The sequence below is a fragment of the Paramormyrops kingsleyae genome, chromosome 19 (assembly GCF_048594095.1).
Source record: "Paramormyrops kingsleyae isolate MSU_618 chromosome 19, PKINGS_0.4, whole genome shotgun sequence".
Classification (NCBI taxonomy): Eukaryota; Metazoa; Chordata; class Actinopteri; order Osteoglossiformes; family Mormyridae; genus Paramormyrops; species Paramormyrops kingsleyae.
This window is the reverse complement of record NC_132815.1, coordinates 17616582-17637435: the sequence shown is the minus strand read 5'-3', so window position 1 is coordinate 17637435 and position 20854 is coordinate 17616582. Positions and strand designations below refer to the sequence as shown.

Below are 20854 nucleotides of genomic sequence, written 5' to 3'. Positions count from 1 at the left end.
GCATGAAAAAATATTCACCTCTCATTCAGTTCTATTCCAGTTGCTCATCACGAGCAGAAAATTTGTTTCTGGCAGCACAGCAAATTCATTTTCATTTACATCAACATTGACCCCTGAATCTGCACTGCTAAACCGCTCTGGTGTGCCATGGGGGGGGGGATGACCCCTCACTTTCATAGGACTGCAATAGAGGATGGAGGTTTATCTTATGTGCATTTTCATTGTCATGACATGAATTTTTTTTTTTATAAAAAATGTGGAAAATAATGCATTTGTGATGTTATGACAAGAAATTACCAGCGTATTTAATTCTTTATAGTGCTAATACGGTTACATTAATCCTTGTTTATATCACACCGCTAGTCAGCATGCATCTCACATATCTTCCCATACAGTATTTTCAAAAACAACACTAGATGAAAATACCACGGTATACCGTATTATCCTGCCTAGCCCATTTTCACCCCATTCTGTGAAAACACTGGATACTTTTTCAGGTACCTTTGTACCATGCCTGCAGGTCACATCAGAACTGGGCTGTACCCCTATCATTCCAAATAACATCATGCTGTTAAGGGGGTACATATATACAGTACATAGATGTTTACAAGGGGCCTCAGTCAGGCCACAAAACGCAGATCATCCCTGACCAGTACTGTAACGGTTTGGGCTTTATGGACCAGGCACTCTGGCCCAGGTGGGGAATGAGGTAAGCCATGAATCGAGGGCCATGGGCTTTGTGATGAGAGACACAGACGTCTCATTCCTAATGAAAGTAGGGCACAGAGGAGCTTCTCATTGGGGGAGGGGCCATGAGGCCTCTGGGGGGGGGGCTGTGCTGAGGGCGACCACGGGAATCCCAGCACTGTAACCTCTGCCACGGTGGAAACTTTCACTCCTGCGCCAAGTGCGAGCCCTCGATGGGACAGCAGCCCAAGTTAAGCTTGCGTCCTGGGTTGTTCTCTGCTCTGTGGGGGCTGTCTTTGTCATCACCAAGCACCAGACCAATGTTTCAAAGAGTAAAAAGCCTGGCATGCAGAAGACTTGGTGTCATACATGCATATGCCACTTGGGGGCAGTGTTTTTTTTGTGCCTTGCTTTGAACTTTGTTATCGAAGTTTTTCTAATGTTTGTCCCCTGACAATTACCAATTCACCTGAACTGTGTGATTTCAGACTAGGGTGAACTGAAACACTCAGGGATGCCACTAGAGCTTTCGGGCCCCATGACAGCATGTCATACTCAGCCCCCAACCCAGACCAATCCAATTATTTTACAAAGCTTTTAGGGCCCCCCTGTCACCCAGTGGCAGTTGGAATCATCTTAACTTTCCTCCCCTTTACAGCAAACCCTGGAAATACCCAGAGAAAATGGTTTGCAAAACCCATGCAACCCTGAGAAAGTAAGACAAGAAAAAGGTTAGTCTGGTTTAATGACTTCATTATCCCCCACACAGTTCAGGAGAAGGTAGGCGTTTCTGGTTCAGTGGGAGGAGAGAGGATGCAGTCTCTGACCAGGTTCCCAACAGCAATGGAAAACAAGCATAAAAATCAAGCCTCTACGGGGAAACTTTTCATTGTAATGCAACAATGTCTCTCACATTGATGCTGTCTGACACTGGGAAGAAAGAATATTGCTTCACATAGTGTAAATAAAAATATTTGTTATTTTAAATACTGTACTTGTTGGATCCCAGTTGAGTATTATCTGTTTATTGAAATATTCTGAATACCCTGGGGGGTTTGCACTGGGGGGCTGCCCAAGTCCTGTATATGTGACCCCTGGTGGACTGTAGCCATGATCAAACTGATCAAATGATGCATCATGGAATCACACTTATGATATAATGAAAGCACCGTTTGCCACCATCCTGTCAGTATACTATCTGGGTTCGAGTTACGCTGCTTTCTGCCCACTTACTCACAAGCTTTAGAGCTTAGTGAAGCATCAGCAAACCTGTATTTTATCATGGTCGGCACCCGTGCAAAATTGGTCAGTGCAGTCACTGCAGCGTTTTCTTCCTACAAATAACACGGATGTTTTGCAGTGGACATTAAGATTAGTCTCTATTACATATTTTGTACGGTGTAAAAGGTACCAATGTGGCAGTAATGTCATTCATGTTTTAGTTGATCACATGACACTTTGTCACCCCTCTTTGGACAGATGTATTTTTCATCCCATTACATGAGCATACTGATGGAAAACTCAGACAACCCACCTTAGGCTTATTGATTTCAGGGAGGCAAATGAGGGGCATGTGGGAAGGCAGGAGTGCTGACCAATGCTTGGCTGGTATTACGGCAATACCTTATATATATATTGCAGACTGGGGTGGGGGGGGGGTAATATGCTGATCGGGGCTAGACAGTGGTAGTAAAATTTGGGGTGAGGTTGCAGCAGTAAAATTTCTTGACAGCTAATTTTACCACAGCTGAATAGTGGGACAAGACGCTTCCGGGACATTGCGCATCATTTGCGGGTGTTAGGGGGCTGCTGTCAATTTGTGGGAGATTCCCGGAACTTCCGGGAGAGGTGGGAGGTCTGATAGCCTCGCTCAAGAGGAGTAGATTGGTCCTTCCTATCATACCTGCATACCTTTAACCACGGCGCCACCTAGCCGTCTTAAACATGCTATGATCATAAGTGCTGGGCAACAACGCAAATAAGTAGCCAGTACGTAACATGCACATGTAAATAAGCATAATTTGCTTTAATCTCCATACATATCTGCACGATCGTTATCTAGCATCTAACATGAATACGTATACTATATATTTTTATTGTGATAAAAAGGTTTTCATTACGGGATAGGATGCGTACCGTTTTCTTTCCAGCCTTCTGATATTCGGACACACATTTCCGGACTGTGCGTAATTTAAACCCTGGTACTTGTAGTCTTACATTGGGTCCTGACTGCAGCTTCTCAAAGCGAATGCCTTCATAAGATACATAATAGAATTAATATGTTTTATAATCCAAATTTAAAAATCTCACTGGAACAATATATTTCCAGAAATCAAAATTCACGAGTGCTGACGAAATACTACGTGAGGATTTTGTGCGCCACTCTAGAAGAGAAACTGCAGCGTGTTAACCTTCCACATAATATAAATAATAAATGGCACCATTAAGCTAAAGCGTGCAGCCTGCATTGCATGAGTCCTGAGCTATATTTAAATATGATCTATGCACCTGTGTGAGGCTGATTTGATATGAGGTGTGAGACGCCTTATTTCACATAATTTCTGATCCTTTTGTTTCGTGGGTTACGGCTTGGGGAGGGGGAGGGAGCACGGTTTTGCCGCAAGAAGAAATGCGGTATATCCCCGCTAACGTCACGCAGTGTTTTCCCCCTTTCCGGGGGGTTTGTTGTGGGCAGTCAGCTGTTGAACAGGCGGGGCAGATGACGGAGCGGAGGCTGCGCTGACATCGGGCTGGTGGCGGCGGAGGTAAGACGCGCTCCTCTCCGCCCGTTTCACGGGAGATGCCGGCCGATACCCGAGTCGTGCCGCCAGCCGGGGCTTATATTCTTTATATTAGCTCACGATCGCGACAAAGGACAAAACATAAATATACACTTTATTCTCCACGTCGGAAAGATCGTTGAAATGCATGTGAATGTAAGTCCGTAGTTAGAAGCTTGCCACTCCCTTTCGGGAGATGCCCCGGTCACACTTCTTTATTTTCCCATTGCCAAACGCGGTTTTTGTGGGTTTAAATCTCAATCTGTCTAAATGCTTGGTGTAGAGATTATTTAATTGAGTGGTTGGCTCGTGTGGCTATCGGACCAATGACCGATAATTGCAGATGCAACATAATGGCCACCTTTTTCTGGTCAGTGTATCCTGTGATGTATAAAGCATGGGCTATATGATCAAATCCGCGTGTTGTCGAAATCGTTTTAGCTAAACGTAGAAAATGTATGGATATAGGTGCTCTATATGTTATGTACATGCTTATGAAACGGCCGCACTGCTGTAGCGTTAATTATCACCCATATGCAAACCCAATCGGGTCCAGCGGTTCCGAAGCGAGATGCAAGCGGTTCGGTGTCGAAAACCGTCCACGTGTAATTTGTGTTTTGTGTCTGAACAGCTTTACGAACTAGTTCAGCAACTAGTGCATTCCGTGCTGTCCCAGTGTGGCACAAAATGTGCTGCTTCGGATGGCTAAAGGAAAATAATTATGAACATTTTTATTTATCCATTTATTCATTCATTTATTTATTGATCTTAAAGTTAAATTTATTTTAAAAGACCCATATCTTGTTTATAGACAGTTATATTTTACAGTAATTATGCCTATGTGGTATGACGCTTTACTATTTAATGAACTAGTTTTTGTAGTACTGTACATAGATTATTATATATTGTGTATCGTTTAAGTTTGTAGTTGTAGTTGCTCTTCCGTATGAGCGTGGCCCCCTCTTTTTAGCCATCATCGGATGTTTCTTGTTTCCTTTGTTTTTAAAATGAATTTAACCACATGTAATTCAGATAAATGGTAAAATAAGAGTTCAGCAGTTTGCTCGTATAAAAGCATCTTGTGCCATTTAATCCTAGGGGATAAGAAGCTTATGTGGTGTTTGGTTCGTTTCCCTTGGGGCTCAACCCTGTGCAGCTATGCTTTTTAAGGTACATTTCTAAATCAAAGATAATGTTCACAGATGGCACAGACTGTAAGAACTCAAACCTATATGTGTGCTATATATCGTAGACAATAACTGCACTCAACATTAGTTTTACCACCTACAATGTATTCTTTTCAATGTGTATCTTTCTCAGCATTCTCCTGTTGTGATTAATACGTTAAATACTGCTTTATAACGTCAGTGTGTTTATTATGCTTGCGTGTAATGGATTCTGTTGGTATACTCCTATAAATTCTTAATATGAAAGTACCACTCACTGATTAGTAGATGTGAACAGACTGCTTCTTGCATTCAGGTGATTCTTGAGCTCTTTAGCTGTGTGCCGTTTTATTGATACACGTATTAGAAGTGAAGAGTATTTCCGTAAGTCACTGTTTACATTCATTGATGCTTTTCACGACCATTCTGTCATTTCGTCTCTGTTGCTGCCGCATTCCGTTTGCTGTACAGGTCAATGAAAGGTTCTGATACCCAAAGCAAAACTGATCATTGTCCTATTTTCAGATCACCTCTTTTGTGCCATCGCTAAGATTTTATATAAGCATGTTCTGTGTTTTACCAAATGCATATCCATCAAATTACTAATATTCTTAAAAGGAGGCAAAAAATCTACTTAGATTTTCTGTTCAATATTTTGTCATAATCTTTCACTAATCTTACACTAAGACTTACCTGTATATCCACCCTGAAGAACCCCAGTGTTAAACCAAGAGAGTTGTATTATTCATTAAATATTAATTATTAAGATGAATGATTCTTTGTTCAAAATGTCAATAATAATAATAATAATAATTAATTATTATAATTATTATTATATGGAGTAACAAAATGAATATGGCTTTGTACTGGAGCTTTGTGCTGCCATTTGGATGGCTTTATAGGGATCATAGTTTGAGCTCTGCTGATGGGAATAGGCTGCGTAGTGGCTTCCCATTACAGCAGAATGAATGTTTAAGGCAGCAGTGTGCTGTGCAGGCTCCCCGTCAGCATGTAAATGTAACCCTCCTCACTGACGGTCTTCCATCAGCCCGAAGCACGGTGTCGCGATGCGTTCGCTCAGCATCAGTATCCGCTGGGGCTGTGGGCCCCCCTCTGGGACTCTCCGGTGAAGAGCATTAACAAATGGAAGGAGGAGGACTCATCTCCCCCAGCATTTCCTTAATGGGAGCAGACCTGGTGAGAGGGCGTGGTCTCTGGTCGGTTCCGAGACCAGGGTTTTGAAGTTATGCCCACGTGATGCCTGATGAGATTTGAAACGGCTGATTCAAATCTAATAGAAGCTCTCTTGCAAATAGCGTCTGCTGTCATTTGATGTCTTATCTTGGCTGTAAGTAAGCCAGTGTTCCTTTAGTCATGTTATTTCTAGATCACAGTAGGGTATCCTCAGAGGTGTTGTAATAATACAGCCTTTAAACCTAGCGCTGAGCCTTTAAAAGTATGATGGGAATCTTCATTTCGGTCTGTGTAGTTGATGTAGGTGTTCCTGCCTCTCACCTCTCGGGTTTTGAGCTCGATTCCTGTGGAGTTTGTTCTCTCTTTTTCCCTGTGGCTTGCCTCTGGGTGATTTTTTTTAAGGGTCAGAGGGCTCAAGTGGTATTTCTGAATTTCTCTATGTACCAGTGACCTATAATGAATTGGCTCAAAATCCACAGGTGTGCTGTGATATATTATCCACATACCGGATAAGCAGCTCTGGAAAATTAATGAATTACTGGCCTATGGATCCGACTCCTTTGTGATTTTTGTATGTTTTTTTTTCCCATGCAGTTTTCCCACAATCCCGACATGAACCATATGGACTGTGACACTGATTGTTGGTGACGCAGCCAATGCACTTGGACCACATTGTGCAGCTTATAAAAGAAGATCCAATCATTTTATAGCTTATGATAGAAGAGCCAATCATTTTATAGCTTATGAAAGAAGAGCCATTCATTTTATAGCTTACGAACGAAGAGCCAATCATTTTATAGCTTCCCTGCTCCACCACAGGCTATAATTTTGTTTTAGTTCCCAATTCCACTTCTGTGTCCTGCTTCATTTTGCAAAAAAGTAAAAGAAATATAAATGAATATGAATAGTATGAATAGCTCAAGCTACTTGAAATTGTTGCCAACATCAATATTTACTCATCACACAAAGAAGCAATATTCTGAGACTGCACGTTTCGAAATGTGATACATTCATTATAAATTTAAATAGCACAGATGTTTGCTTCTGAAATGAGCCCAGAATGAAGATTTTTAAACGTGGCATTGAGGTCTGTAGGATGGAAAAGCCATCCTTGTACATTTCCTAAAACGTTCTCACCCTACTCTACATTGTTTGTTAAAAGGTTATAATCATGATCCTCATGTTGATGCCAAAGCTGCCACCCACAGTGGGCATCGGAATGTTTGAAGGAGAAGTTGATGGTGGAGTGGCGAGATGCTGTGGTAACATGAGACCTGAAGTCTTGCCATTTATGGATGGTGGCATTAACATCACTGTTTGCTGTCACTGTTCTGATGAACATTTAACGTCTCCTTTTCTTTTCAGATTTGTGCATCAGTTCACAGTAGCCATGTGTAGGGAAAGCTGCAGCTCTTTGAACATGCAGGTTGTTGGAGTTTTTCTGTATAAATTTATGGGAAAACTGTAAATAAACAAAATCCCATCAGTCAGACTGGTTGGTTGGGCCTGTTTGGGAGGAAGTTCTCAGGGGATGGGAGCTCAGAGAAGTCCAGGAGGAGCTAAGACCTGAGGAGAGAGAGGAGGAGTAAAAGAGTTTGGGAGATACAAAGAGAGGAGCTGAGAGAGGGACAGGAAGAAGAGAGGAAATGTAGGGAGAGAAAGGAAGAATAAAGGAGTAGGGGAGATATACAGAGAGGAGCTAAAAGAGGGACAGCAAGAGTTGAGAGGACATGAGGAGAGATAGGAGGGATAAAGGAGTCATGTTAATAGACAAGGAGGAGCTGAAAGAGGACAGGAGGAGAAGACATGAGGAGGTATGAGAAATAAAGGAGCCAGGAAGATAAAGAGAGGAGGTAAAAGAGGGACAGGAAGAGGAGAGGAGAAATGAGGAGAGAAAGGAGGAATAAAGGAGCTTCAAAACAAATGAGCAGAGAAGGAGGAGCTAATAGACAGCCAAGGAGTACAACGGAGCTTACAAGGACTTCAGGGGGTGAAGAAAAGGCCCAGAGCTGCTTTCATATTCCATTATTTGTGCTGCCCTTTGGTTCATTTCTGTGGAGAAAACAGTAATTGTTAGACTGTATGTGTAGGACATAAGTACTGACCAGTGGAAAAGGCTTGAGAGGCAATTAAACAAAGGTGTATTGCAGTCAGTGGCATATGGCATCCACAGGGAAATTGAGGGCGGAGCATATTCTTCACCCCGCCTTCAGCCTCATTAAAACGGCTAAAGTTAGCCTCAGAGTGCTGATATACCTCTGTGGTCTTTACACTGCAAACCAAGGGCACACCTCCATTAATCTAGGGTTGGGTGGCTTATCTGTGGCTGAAAGAGTCAATGTCACGGCCAGGCTGGAATAGGCTGCTGTCATCACGACCTGCTCAAGCTCCCAATTAGCAGGGGTGAGAACCCACAGTGGGGTTTGTCAGCTGTGCGTTACTCAGCCTGGGCTGCAGCGGTGGTGAAGTGACATGACTAGTATTGATTACAGTAAACTTACAGTGCAGTAAATATACAGTACTGTGCAAAGGTCTTGTCAAAGAAAATGTTTAAAGCTATATGTTTGGGTGGTATGTGCAAATTTGCTTAGAAAGAAAACAGATTTTAACATTAGAATATTTGCAAATGAAAAGTAACACAATAAAAAATATTATTTCTTCGGTTCTCCAAAAGTTTTCAGAAAAGTGAAGCTTTTTTGATGGATAGATGAACAGCGCTTCAGTTCCCAAACCTCTCCTCTGGGGGACCCCAGCCATTCCGCGTATTTGTTAAATGTCACCACTAGCTCTCTTAATGAACTGGATTAGTTAAACAATTTGACGAGGGACTGATTCGCCTAATATGTTATGCTGGCGGTCAAGGCAACAAATACACGAGTATATTGGATGGCTCCTGCAAACACTGGGTTGACTTTCCAAGATGCAATGCTGAAGTTAACACATTTTGACGTAACATCACGATTTTACAATTGTTTTACAATAATTTTCTTTTCCGAGTACATGACTGCATGTATGTGCTTCTGGAGCAGTATAAGAAGACGGTTCATTTGCATATCTTATTTAAAGCTGGAAATGCGTGCATGGCATGTGCTCTGAGAGTAAAATGTGTGACTTTTTTGAGACATGCTGCTACACAGTAACACTGGCACACTGGCCCTTGTCTATTACTCTTCCTGTTCAGAGATCAGTACCCAGCTTTAAATCTACCTGCCAGGTGACCACCTACTTTAGCATCTGACTCCTCTGGAGTTAGTAAAGTTAGTAAAGTGCATGTGTTCTGTCTTATTGCCCCAGTAAATAGCTACAGTAATGTGTGACAGCATGGTCCAGTTTTTCTTTAAACTAGGAAACATGTCAGCCAATTGTATGCTGCATTATTGAGTTGTTTACTACTTTTCCATTGCCATGCGGCAGACTATAAAAGAACAGTCACACATGTCCTTTAGGCTGACGTATTGCTTGATATTAGTGCTCTGTTTGTATGTAAATCGTGACCAAAGGCGATGGGGTTTGTTTGTTTGCAGGGTGGCGGGAGAGGAATGTGTGATGAAGTGTCCTCTCGCTGAGCACGTACTGACACACAGAGCCAGCCAAGGAGTCCCGCTCTGCCATGTCCCCCGGCCGGGCCTGCCCACGTGCTGAATGCCCCTTTACCCGTCACATGGCCCGCGACCTGTGAGCTCCTCTTGGAACAGACCACACCTACCCCCACTCCACCTTCTGGGAACAATCCGTCTCCTCCCGCCTCCCGTCGCCTGGGGGCCCGTCCGGTTCAGCGGTCTCTCTGCGGGACCATGAAGAGACCCAAGCAGCGACAGCACTTCAGCTTCCTGCGCTTCTTCGGACGCAAGGCGCAGGCCGAGGCCCGGGCCGAGGATGCTGGAGCCGCAGACGGCCGGGAGGAAATCGCAATTACGCTGACGCCCAGCGAGGGCACGGAGCAGGTAGAGCACAATCCACATATCACAGCTCCCACACATGTCCTTAGTTATGCTGGGTATGAATTGAGTTGTACTTAAATGGTAACCCCCCCCAACCCCACCCCCCCCCCGATAATCTCTTAGGCATTGATTTGGTCTTATTTTGGCAGACTCTTTGGCTGACTGTTTCATTTGGCTGTTTAGCCTGTATGTTTTCGTCTAGAGGATTCACCGATATGTCTTGTCTGTTGATTTCATCTGTGTGTTTTTGTCTGGAGGTTTTGCTTATATATTTTTGTCTAGAGATTCCATCTGTAAGTTTTTGTCTGGAGTTTTCATCTGTATGTTTTTGTCTGGAGATTTCACCTATATGTTTTGTTTGTAGATGTCATCTGTATGTTTTTGTCTGGAGGATTCATCTGTATGTTTTCGTCTGGAGGTTCATCTGACTCCTTCGTCTAGTTAAAACTGGGTAATATTCTGAAGCCTGAAACCCTTGTTAGCGACGGCCAAGCACTCTTGCATTTTGGGGAGGTGACTGTGATTCGATTGGCACCCCTGACATTCTTGCATGTCTCAGCAGGGGTGACCCAGACTGATTACAGACTGCAGCAGTCACTCCAGCCTGACAATAAGCCAGATGAACTGTGGTAGCCTAGCATGGCGATTTGTGAGTGAGTAGATGGAGAGTTTGTTCACTTGCTTGTGGCTTTGTTGTCTGGATGGTGTGTGATAGCTGCCATAAAATTGAATAGGACTTAGATGAAGCTGGAGTTTACGCACGCATGTCACCCCTTTTTTGATGAAAATTCCTTTTACATATTACTTTTACCTTCTGTAAAACAGTATGGGATGTGTTTGATTTAAGTTGCCTTTCACGGAGCTTGTGTTTATTGAAATAGTTTTTAGCATCTCTTCATACTTATTGCCAAGTGATAGAACACGTAAGCAGTACCTTCCACATATAACTAACTAGTTGTGGGTGACCGTGTGGCTCACGCGATTCCTGCTTCTCCCAAATGAACTTGGAGGCTATGAAGAAACGGTGTGTAGATAGTTGATCAGCACATTATATAGAAATGAATGGACTGGGAGCTACACCCTGAACTTTGCAGTCATTAAAGATGACCTTGATTGTTTAGGGGAGGCGTGGTGGCTCATTGAGGAGCAATGTTGCATCGCAGTTTCAGAATTGGGGGGGGAACTCTTCCTCTGCTTCCTGTTCCTCCTGTGGGACGCTGTTTGGCGTTAGTGTGCGCCCTGTGAAGGGCTGGCCTCCCACCCAGGGTGTACCCCTGATTTGTGCCTCATGTTGTCTGAGATAGACCCCTCCCCAATTCTGACCAGAATAGTGTTTGAGAGATGGATGGATTAGTATTTGCTGTCAAGTTGATGTCAGCTCCCGGTGATCATAAAAACCACCTTCCTGAGAAATGTTCTGTTTTCTGTCCGCATCAACAGGTTTCTCTCTGGCATATTCATTGTTTTGCTAATTGAGTCCATCTGTCTTACTTGTTGATGGTTTTTCTCAAAGATAACAAGTTCAGGTCCAGAGTATAAAGAGACACATTCACAGAGTACTCAACTGGTCGGTTGAAAAAAAAATCTTGGTCTGGATTTGTTCTTTTGTACCTGAACGGTTCTACCTCTGGTTGTTCTCTTCCTCATTATTCACATTTTCTGAGCATTACCATCTCTTCCAGTATATTTGGTCTTTTCATAATGTGCCCAAAATGAGATAGGAATGAATAGGAATAGAGATGACCCAATAGTTTGGGTGGCTCTTTGTTTTATTAACTCAAGCATTTGCCCAATGACCTAAATGAGGTCATTAATGCCATAGCTTGAAATCAGTCCTGCCCTCAAGATGTACCCGTGACCCCACCGTACTGTGGAGAGGCACCCTTGCCAGCTGGATGGAGGGACAGCGCAGATGGTGAAGCCGGTTGTGAACTCTCCCTCAGGAGCGGGGCGATGCCGAAGGAGGAGAGGCAGTCGCGGCGGGAGGTGAGGAAGAGGAGGGCCCGGAGCAGAGCAACGGCGAAGGCGACGGCAGTTCAATGAGGGTCCTCTCCTCTTCCACCTCCAGCCAGGAGCAGCCCCTGGACTGCCTGGAGTGTCCGCTGTGCCTTCTCGTCCAGCCTCGTGGCCGCTTCCCGCGCCTTTCGGCCTGCCCTCACCGCTGCTGCCTGGACTGCCTGCGCCAGTACCTGCGTGTAGAGATCTCCGAGAGCCGCGTGCGTGTGGCCTGCCCACAGTGCCCCGAGCTGCTGGCGCCGCCCGACATCCACGCCATCCTGGACGACCCTGCCCTACTGGAGCGATTCCAGGACTACCAGCTCCGTCGTTTCCTGGCCGCTGATCCCGACACACGCTGGTGTCCCGCGCCAGATTGCAGGTTAGTCCATCAGGAGAGACAGCCTGGGTTATCCCTGACGGAATTCCAACATCGAGGTTGATATCTGCTCTGTCTGAACTGCAACTCAAATTCCATCCCTGTGAAGCATGGGTCTATCTCTGCTTGCAGTCAGAGCATACAGTATAGAGCTATAAACTCAGCTCTATCTTTCAGCGAGGATATTCAGGCGATCTCTGGCACTATCCTGCATCTTTATGCTCTCACTGGTCTTGACTGTCCGGTGGCAAACACAATGGTGCCTTGTGCTCCCCCGGGCCTCTCGGGGTCGTATTTCCGTGCCGGTGTCTGGTGGCGACATTAGTTAGATTCTGTTTCTGCGTGAAAGCGGAGATTGTCGTTTTCCTGTCAACGCAGTGGGATCGCCTGTCTGTGCAGCAAGGCTGCTCTTCTGTCATCTCTTGCTTCACAACTGTGCACAAATTCGATGTCGACTTTCATCGATGGGAGTTTAGTTATTAGAAAATAGTGGAGGTAAATTGCCGGCAGTGCTGTCCTGCCTTGCTGCTGAATTTTATTCATACGTCTTTCAAGGCCCGAGATGCCAGATAGCTAGACATTTTAGAATCATCATTAAATATTGAGCAGGTTTCTTATATTATTATGGTCCATTGTCTGTGACCAGGAAGTTTGGTGTACAATAAGATAAATTCGCTAGCTGTAAATCTCTGCTTTGGTAGAGGCTAGCATGTTTCATGCTAGCAATGCTACGAGCTTGCTGTCTGCTGACCAGGCCTTCCCACGCCTCGCCCTCAGCTATGCGGTGATCGCCTATGGCTGTGCCGAATGCCCCAGGCTTCGCTGTGGTCGGGAAGGCTGCGACACCGAGTTCTGCTACCACTGTCGGCAGCTGTGGCACCCAGACCAGACTTGCGACCAGGCCCGGCGCCAGCGCTCCCGTCACGCCTCCAGCAACAACGATGCTTCCACTCTGTTCGTCTTTAATGAGGAGCCATGTGGCGGTACGACCTCCAAACAGGTCCCTGTCACACAGGGCCTCCCAAAAAAGTTTCCTAGGATAACCTCTCCCTCTCTCTCTTATCTTTCAGAAAGAGCATGACAACTGTTGTCACACCTTTTAGCCCCTTAGAAAGTGGTTTCTTACCCACAGTTAGCTGTTAAGTATATATTTGTTATATTATTTTCATTTAGTTGCAAAACAAGTTTCACATTAGCAGTGATATTAATGTTAGCATTATTTTGTCACAATATCACCTTATTTTTTCGAAAACCTTTTGTTAATCATTAAGGGAAACTGTCTTGTTAGTTTTCTGCTGTTTTCTGTCTGTTGTCGTGTAGAGAATCAGCACCAGTGCCTGGCAACCCACTGCGGCAGGCACCTGTGCTCAGTCTCAGGCACTGCCCCCTAGTGGCCGCAGTCATTTTAACACAGCGCGCTGTGTGTGGTTCTTTGCAGATGTGGAGGAAATCAAGGCATGCCCCCGCTGTGGCGCCTACATCATGAAGACCAACGACGGCAGCTGTAACCGCATGAACTGCAGTGTCTGCGCCTGCCAGTTCTGCTGGCTGTGCATGCAGGAGATCACTGACGTGCACTACCTCAGGTATAGCTCGACTCTCCTAACCTGTCACATGTACCCCCCGTCCCCCCAGGGATGGGGGGGGGGTGGGGGGGGTTTATTTGGGTCCCTCTAATCCTGTAACAGGACTGTTATCTCTACGTGTATTTTACTCAGTTACAGGTCTTAAGTTTATCAGGTTCTATTTTGGCCTAGCAGTGAATCCTGTGGCCTCACACCTCCAAGGATGCGAGTTTGAGTCACAGTTCTCTGCCCTGTACCCTTGACTTCCTGGAAAAGACTCACTATGACCTTGTAGGGGGTGGTTTAGGAAGATAAAACTATGGATTTTATCTGGGAGGGAAAGCCTCCTATTAAAATGAGACTGTGTGTGTTGTATAGGCAAGGTCATGATTAAGGATTTCACCTATAACACGTGACAACCAAAAGCGTACATTCTGGATCTGTCATTTTAGTTCTGATACATATTTTCTGGGTCTGGATTCTCTTTTCACATGTATAAAGTTATTAAGGGAGCTATAAATTAACAAATGTGTGCAGAACCGGAGGTGGAAAGTTCAGGTCCAAAAAGTACAAATCCAGACCAAAATTTTGTTTCAACCAACCAGCTGAGAACTCTGTGACTCAACTGGTTGGTTGAAACAAAACCTTGGTCTGGATTTGTACTTTTTGCACCCGGACTTTCCACCTCTGGCAGTAACCTCTGCATGCACCCCCTAGCATGTGCAGAGACGGGCAGCCAAGCGAGCCGCTGGTTTCTGCGCTGCCGAGTGTGAAATTGTACCCGACGTCCCTGCACTTCTGGAATAAATGCGTAAAGGTCACGCCGGCGCTGATATTTCCGTGGCTGTACGAGAGCCAGAAATTAATTCTAATCAATTTAGCGTACACTGCTCACCGCACCCCCGGCCGCTTAGGCACCCCCCCGCCCTTTTGCCACTCAGACATATTGAGCAGAAACACTTAGCCCCAGAGCGGGGGGCACCTTGGTCTGGGCACGCTGCCAGGTGGAAAGTGCTTGGCACATACTGACTGTTCATCGATGTGTGTGTGGAGGACCTCATAGAGGAAAGGTGTGTCCCACTCTGCGAGGTGTGACCCCCCCTCGGGCTGGTGCACCTTGAAACGTGATTTTACATGTTAATGGAGTTGCTCAGATGCGCCTAGCTTATTTCCTCTCAAAAGTTCATATTCAAAAACAAGTCTACAGATCAGGGATGAGCACCCGGAATCATAAACAGACGGGCTCAGACAACCGGGACAAGCTAAGGTTCTTTTTCCTTATGCTGTCCCGGTCACTCTCGGAATTTCCCACCAAACGTTATTCTGGGGCGGTTTGTGATCCCAAGCAGGTCTTATAGTGCTTCGCCACGATCCCGCTGCAGTTTCACACCCCCGGGGGTGGCTTTGGTTCTTGGCCTGAACCAGGGGCGCCGGTATAGTTTTGGGCCCCCAACCCAAACCATTCCAATTATGTTCCACATTTTTTAGGTTCCCAGGGGCATTGGAGGGGCATGAGTCCCTGGGGAGATTCAGGGGCCCCCAAATATACTAGTAGCATCCCCCCCCCCCCGTCCACACACACACACACACACACACACACACTTGGCACTGAAGGTGACATTTTGTCAGCAGGCCCAGCATTTCTAGTCATGCTTCTGTGGTTAAATGGCTCCAGGGTCACTGTCACTGAGGTAAGCAATTATGAAAAATGGATGGATAGATGTTCGTTTTTTTTTAAGGCGGTATTTATTTAGTGCAGATGTTCCCCTCCATTGAAGGGCTGAACGTCTGAAAATCTTAGTCCCCCCAGAAATAACCGGACACGCAAACATGGCATCCAGGGTGATGCATTTCGCTGAACTGGCAGTGACATTTAGGTGTGACGGACGTCACTAACGAGGAACATCGTATCGCAGCTTCAGGCGTTGGACCTCAGTGGGGCGTCGGTGCACCTGTCGCAGCTCCTCTGTCTGCAGGGCCGGTCAACCCGTCAGGTGACATGGGCCGCTGTGAGGGAGGGAGATAATGGGGACCCTGGTGGGGGAAGTAATCATGCGAAACAAACGGAGGCACGGGGTAGAGGGACATAGTCATACCCACAATGCTTTGCTGATGCTGATTGTTTGTGCATTTGCAGTATTTCAGATGCCATGAGGACCGTGAGGGGTGCAGCCTTGGCTGAGTGGGGTATCATGAGATATCCGGGGATGTTAGAGGTGCACAAAGGTGTCTGTTTCTGCTAACAGGGCTGGTGCCCGGTGCCTGTCTCACATGCAGCCTGTCGCTGTGTCTCCTCAGTCCCTCAGGCTGCACCTTCTGGGGGAAGAAGCCCTGGTCCCAGACCCGGAAAGTGGTGTGGCAAGTGGGAATGCTGCTGGGGGCCCCTGTGGTTATCTCCCTCATCGCTGGCATCGCCATCCCAGTCATTATCATCGGGATTCCCATCTACATGGGACGTAAGGTAATCCCCCTCCCCCACATTTAGGTCTGGCTCCAGCACCTAGGAACTATTATTATTATTATTATTATAATAAATATTACTATTAGTATGAGTACTACAATTAGTAACTATAGTAGTATTGTAGTTAGTAGTGGTTAGTGAGATTTTAATGTCCTTCCTTATTCATATACTCATACATACATATGCTAAGGACATTACTTCCTTACTTAAAGGACATATAACAAATGCACGCCCCACTTAAGCCTCCCATCATACCTCCATTGAGTAGCGGGGAAATGTGCTGGTAAAACGCGATGCATCATCCGTACCTTTGGCTCCTTACGGCACATAAGGTCAGTTGTGGTCAAACAAAATCACGCTAAACATGATTTTCATAGCAAAAGAGCTAGACCAGTGCTTCCCAACCCTGTCCCCAGGCACCTCTACACGATCGACGTTTTTGTTGCTTCCCAGCCCCCAGAGAATACGAGGGCTGTCTGGTGGTCCTCAGGGACCGAGATGAGAAACATTATTCCGGAGAATCTACAGTACCTTCTAAAAATCAACTTTATGTATTATTATTATAGAAATAGCAACTCTTTTATTAGTTTGTCAGGATTGCTTTTGTATTTTAGATTTTGTAATATATCACCAGGAGCAGGGGAATGTGATTGTCCATGCCTGCGTGTTTATTTTTGGTTTTAGGTCCACAGTCGATGCAAGAAAAACAATATCTCAGGAAGTAAACACTATCTGACAGTAGCCAGCGGGGTCATGATGTCCGTCTTTGTCTCCCCTGTTATAGCTGCTGTCACTCTTGGTACGTTAAAACGTCTTTTGAATTACAGTCAATGCACAAGAAACATTTTATTTGAATATTGTTTGCAGTTAAGAACTGCTATGCTAGTTGCCATTATCTTTTTAGTTTGTTTTTATATTTTTATATTTGTTTTGTATCTTTTTCTAGCACGTCTACTCTGTGAAATATAAAACAGAAAATGTATCACATTGCTGTGTGAGGATCCTTTATTCCTGCTTCTTTTCTTTTCCATGCTATAAAAATCAAGGCGAACCACACATTGATTAGGATAGCAGAGCCAATCTTGTCCACTAGGTGGCCAGAGCCCAGTTCCATGGCTCAGTGCTTGTCCCCCTGCCGCCCTTCATCTTGGAAGGAGGCCAGGCTCTTACGCGTTCATCAAACGCAGTGCGGCACGTGCGGCATCCCCCGCAATTGCGCATGAAACCCCCCCCCCCCCCCCATTTCTGCAGAAAAGCACTCATATGGATCCAGCTTTGGAGATATTGCCCCTCTGCAAGTCTCCGTCTATTTGCCTTGTGACATTATTGGATTCCCCCTCCCCTTGAATGGAGACACTGTGATTTCCCTTCTGAATTTTTTTTTTTGATGTTCAAGAATGAATTAGCAAAATAAGATGCTCTCAATGTCTTATGCTGGTAAGGATTCAAAATAAGAGTTAAAGGTCACCTAGTCTCCAAGCTGGAGCTGTCCTATCCTGTAGTCTTGCATAAAAACCTCCGCTTTAGCTCTGTAGGGGGCGCTGTCCATGACATGCCCGTGAACCCTCATGCTCGGTTGCAGGCGTGGGCGTTCCGTTGATGATGACATACGTGTACGGTGTGGTTCCCATGTCCCTCTGCCGAAACGGCTGGTGCAGGAACCAGAAGGAGCAAGCTGAACCACACAAGATACAGCCAGAGGATCTACTCAACTGTAAGTCTTCCCCTTCTTGCAGTCCTGGAAAGGCTGATCTGAGATCAGAGGATCTCCACATCTCTGTGCATTGTGTGGAGATGTTTTCTTCAAGTACAACAACATTGTACTGGTTTTTCATACCCATGTTCCTGGGCTTTTGGCAACTAAACAAGAATAGCCACTCCTTGTGTTTTAGCCCAGGAAAAAGAAAAAAATAGTTAATTTGCTGTCAGAAGGATAAATCATATTCTTTTAGGACCACCTGCAGAAAACTGGATAGATCATGTTCTGTAAAAAACAAAAGACTGAATGAGGAGGTCTCTGGTGCAGCTATTCTCAGAGTATTCCGTACCTTTAAATCCACAGGGGGTCTTCTTTGCTATTTTTCTTTACCATATGTGTTAAATCTGCACCAAATGCCTTGAATCCAAAAAGGGCAGCCCATGGTGGATGAGAGTGTAGATCACTGAACCTCTTGATGGGTTTACAGGAGGGAAATTGTTTCAGTTTTTTCTCTGAGGTTGTCTGTTAATGACCGGAGCAAATAGCACGTAGAGAGGCCTTTGCCTTTTCTTAGAACGACCTTTTAATAATGATAAATAATATAGTAGGCAGGCTGCATTTCTTTTTGTGAGGTTGTGATCTGATATTCTGATATTCTCTCACGCAGTTGGTGAACACTGGACTGGTCAGGCGAGTCAGGCAGCCAGAGATGCCAGTGGACGTGTTCTGGACCTGCTCCCCAGCACCAGCAGCAGCCCGCCTGACCTCGAAGGAGGTGGAGAGCGAGACGGGTCCACCTGCACTGTGGCCATGGAAACCGATATGAGCCATGAAACAGGGAACACATCTCTTCGGTATATCTCACAAGCCGTGTTTCATGCTCTTTGCTTAGCAGACAGCACACTACGTTAACTGCTCTCCTATTCCCTTTTTTCACTGGACAATTCATTTAGATGAACGAAGCACAAGTAGATATCTAAAGGTACAATCGCAGATGCCCTACAAATATCTGAAGGTTTAACTCTTTTTGATGTATCGTAGTGAATGGTTGTATAGTTTCTGCTGTTGCGCCTCCTGCTGTTCCGGAGCGGTATTGCAGTCATTGCTGTGGATTTCTGCAGGGAGGGAACCAACATCGAGGTCCAGGTGGAGATCGAGACGCACCCCCATGCGGCCGGCTTCAACAGCATCTCATCCAGCCGCAGCCCATCGGCGGAGTCGCTGGCGTGCTCACGAGAGCAGCTGTGCGTCGGCGGCCCGGCCATCCACGAGTGCCTCTCAGGCCCCGAGGCCGACTAAACGCCGACCCCTACCCCTGCCCGCCGCCCCCCCCCCCCCCCCCCCAGCACGTCCCCATGGCCGCAAGGGCCCCACCAAGCTTCAGCCCAACACACCCTGGCTGTGGCGAGGGAGGATGTGAGAGGATGAATGAGGGGGAGTGAGGGTCAGCTAGGGTAAAAGAGCGATTTTGAAGGGCGGGGGCAGACTGAGAGCTTCTCCCTCAGCATGCAGCAGTCAGTAAGGGCATCGAGACAACAGGATACACAGGAAGTACATAAAAATCTGCATTATGACAGAATAACAAGGAGAAAAGGAAACCAGAGACAAGAGCAAGACCTTTGCTGAATACTTCTATGATTCATAGCTTTTTTCCTTTCTACTATTCCTTCTGGTATTTTGTCTCATTTAGTGTTTGCTTAATAACAATTTTTATCTTAATCTAAAAACAAGGGACAATGAAAGGACTGTGAAAAATATGTGTCTGCCACACGAATACAAAGCAGCTCTGACTTACTGAGGTGTACTGCATCCATTGCTGACACTTAGTGATGATGGGGGGGGGGGTCCCCTGATGACCTGTCACTGGTGTTCCAAGGCTTGGCAAGAGCTCAGTTTATGCAAATAGGTCTTCATTTGGAGGCGGAGCCACTGCCAATGGGAGCAGTGTAGGCGGAGCAATCTACAGCAAGCCCGACCTAGACTACCCACAGTGCTCTGTACATAAACTGTTTCACTTTCTGATTCTCTCCCATTGTTCTGGAGTTTAGGGGAATGAATGTTTTAAAGGTTTAAATATGCCATCTTGGCAATACTTTAATTTAACTTGGTTTAACATTTTGAATGCATTGTAAGTGTAAAATAAATCCCCATAAAGCATTACATTAAAAATGTAATCTAAACACAAAGAAACATTGGGAAGTGATGTGCATTTTTGTGCTTCAGGTTCAGCCTGTCCCTGGTGCAGCTGGGGGTTACGGGCCCTACGGTTAAATCACCCTGCCAATCAGAAGAAGAATTTGAACCAGCAATGTTTTGATCACAGGCATAACATTCTAACTCCCTAAGCCACACATTGAGTGCAGTGCCTGCTAGACCAAAACCAATTCTCAAAATTCTCCTCCAATTCACCTGTAATATTTGCTCTGTGCCTACAGATGGCGCTAGTGTATAAATCCTCCGTTATGGTTCGCACCTGTTACGTGCCCAGGAGAACAAGTAATCAGCCAAGCCAAATCTGTATTGTATCCTCATAGATTTTCTAGACACGTTATTATTTATTAAAACATTTCATTTCGCTAGTTGTAGCTGCTATCCGGTGTATTCTTTCTTCAGCTGGACCTTGAAGACAAATTGATGAAATTAAAAGATAATTTTCCTGTTATATTTTTATTTTTCCACAAATCGCCAGATGAATGTACTTCCTTTGGATTGTCTTGTGTCCACAAAAATCTATTGCTAGTTTAGCCTTACCATGTTAACTATGAAAACTGATAACCTTGTTTATGTTTCATTTCACCATTTTAAGCTGATTTCTTACAGTGTACACTGTTGTAATGAGCAGATGCTTCATGCCTGAGATTCTGAGCCTGTCTGTTGAAGTACAGGCCCTGGATAGGATGTCAGTCCCCCTTATATGCACATTGACACCACAGAGAGTCCCTGACTTTCCTGAACTGGTATTACTGCTTTGTTTCTTTGGTCAATTG

At 45.4% G+C, this 20854-nt stretch overlaps 1 protein-coding gene across 4 annotated transcripts; it reads left to right on the top strand.

The window, feature by feature from the left end:
* The first annotated feature begins 3082 nt into the window (after positions 1-3082).
* Positions 3083-19190, top strand: LOC111837315 (E3 ubiquitin-protein ligase RNF19B). 4 transcript variants are annotated; one of them, XM_023799261.2, is made up of 10 exons: positions 3083-3452; positions 9352-9771; positions 11712-12145; positions 12920-13125; positions 13581-13728; positions 16006-16168; positions 16853-16967; positions 17751-17882; positions 18535-18721; positions 18989-19190. In XM_023799261.2, exons 2-10 carry the CDS (start codon positions 9622-9624, stop codon positions 19164-19166), a joined length of 1713 nt encoding a protein of 570 aa, XP_023655029.1. In that variant the 5' UTR covers positions 3083-3452; positions 9352-9621; the 3' UTR covers positions 19167-19190. The 4 variants fall into 4 exon arrangements, with proteins under 4 accessions (XP_023655029.1, XP_023655039.1, XP_023655057.1 ...); XM_023799271.2 differs by lacking the exon at positions 3083-3452 and adding an exon at positions 3464-3623; XM_023799289.2 differs by lacking the exon at positions 3083-3452 and having other exon boundaries at positions 9699-9771; positions 11591-11754; positions 11837-12145.
* Positions 19191-20854: the final 1664 nt, after the last annotated feature.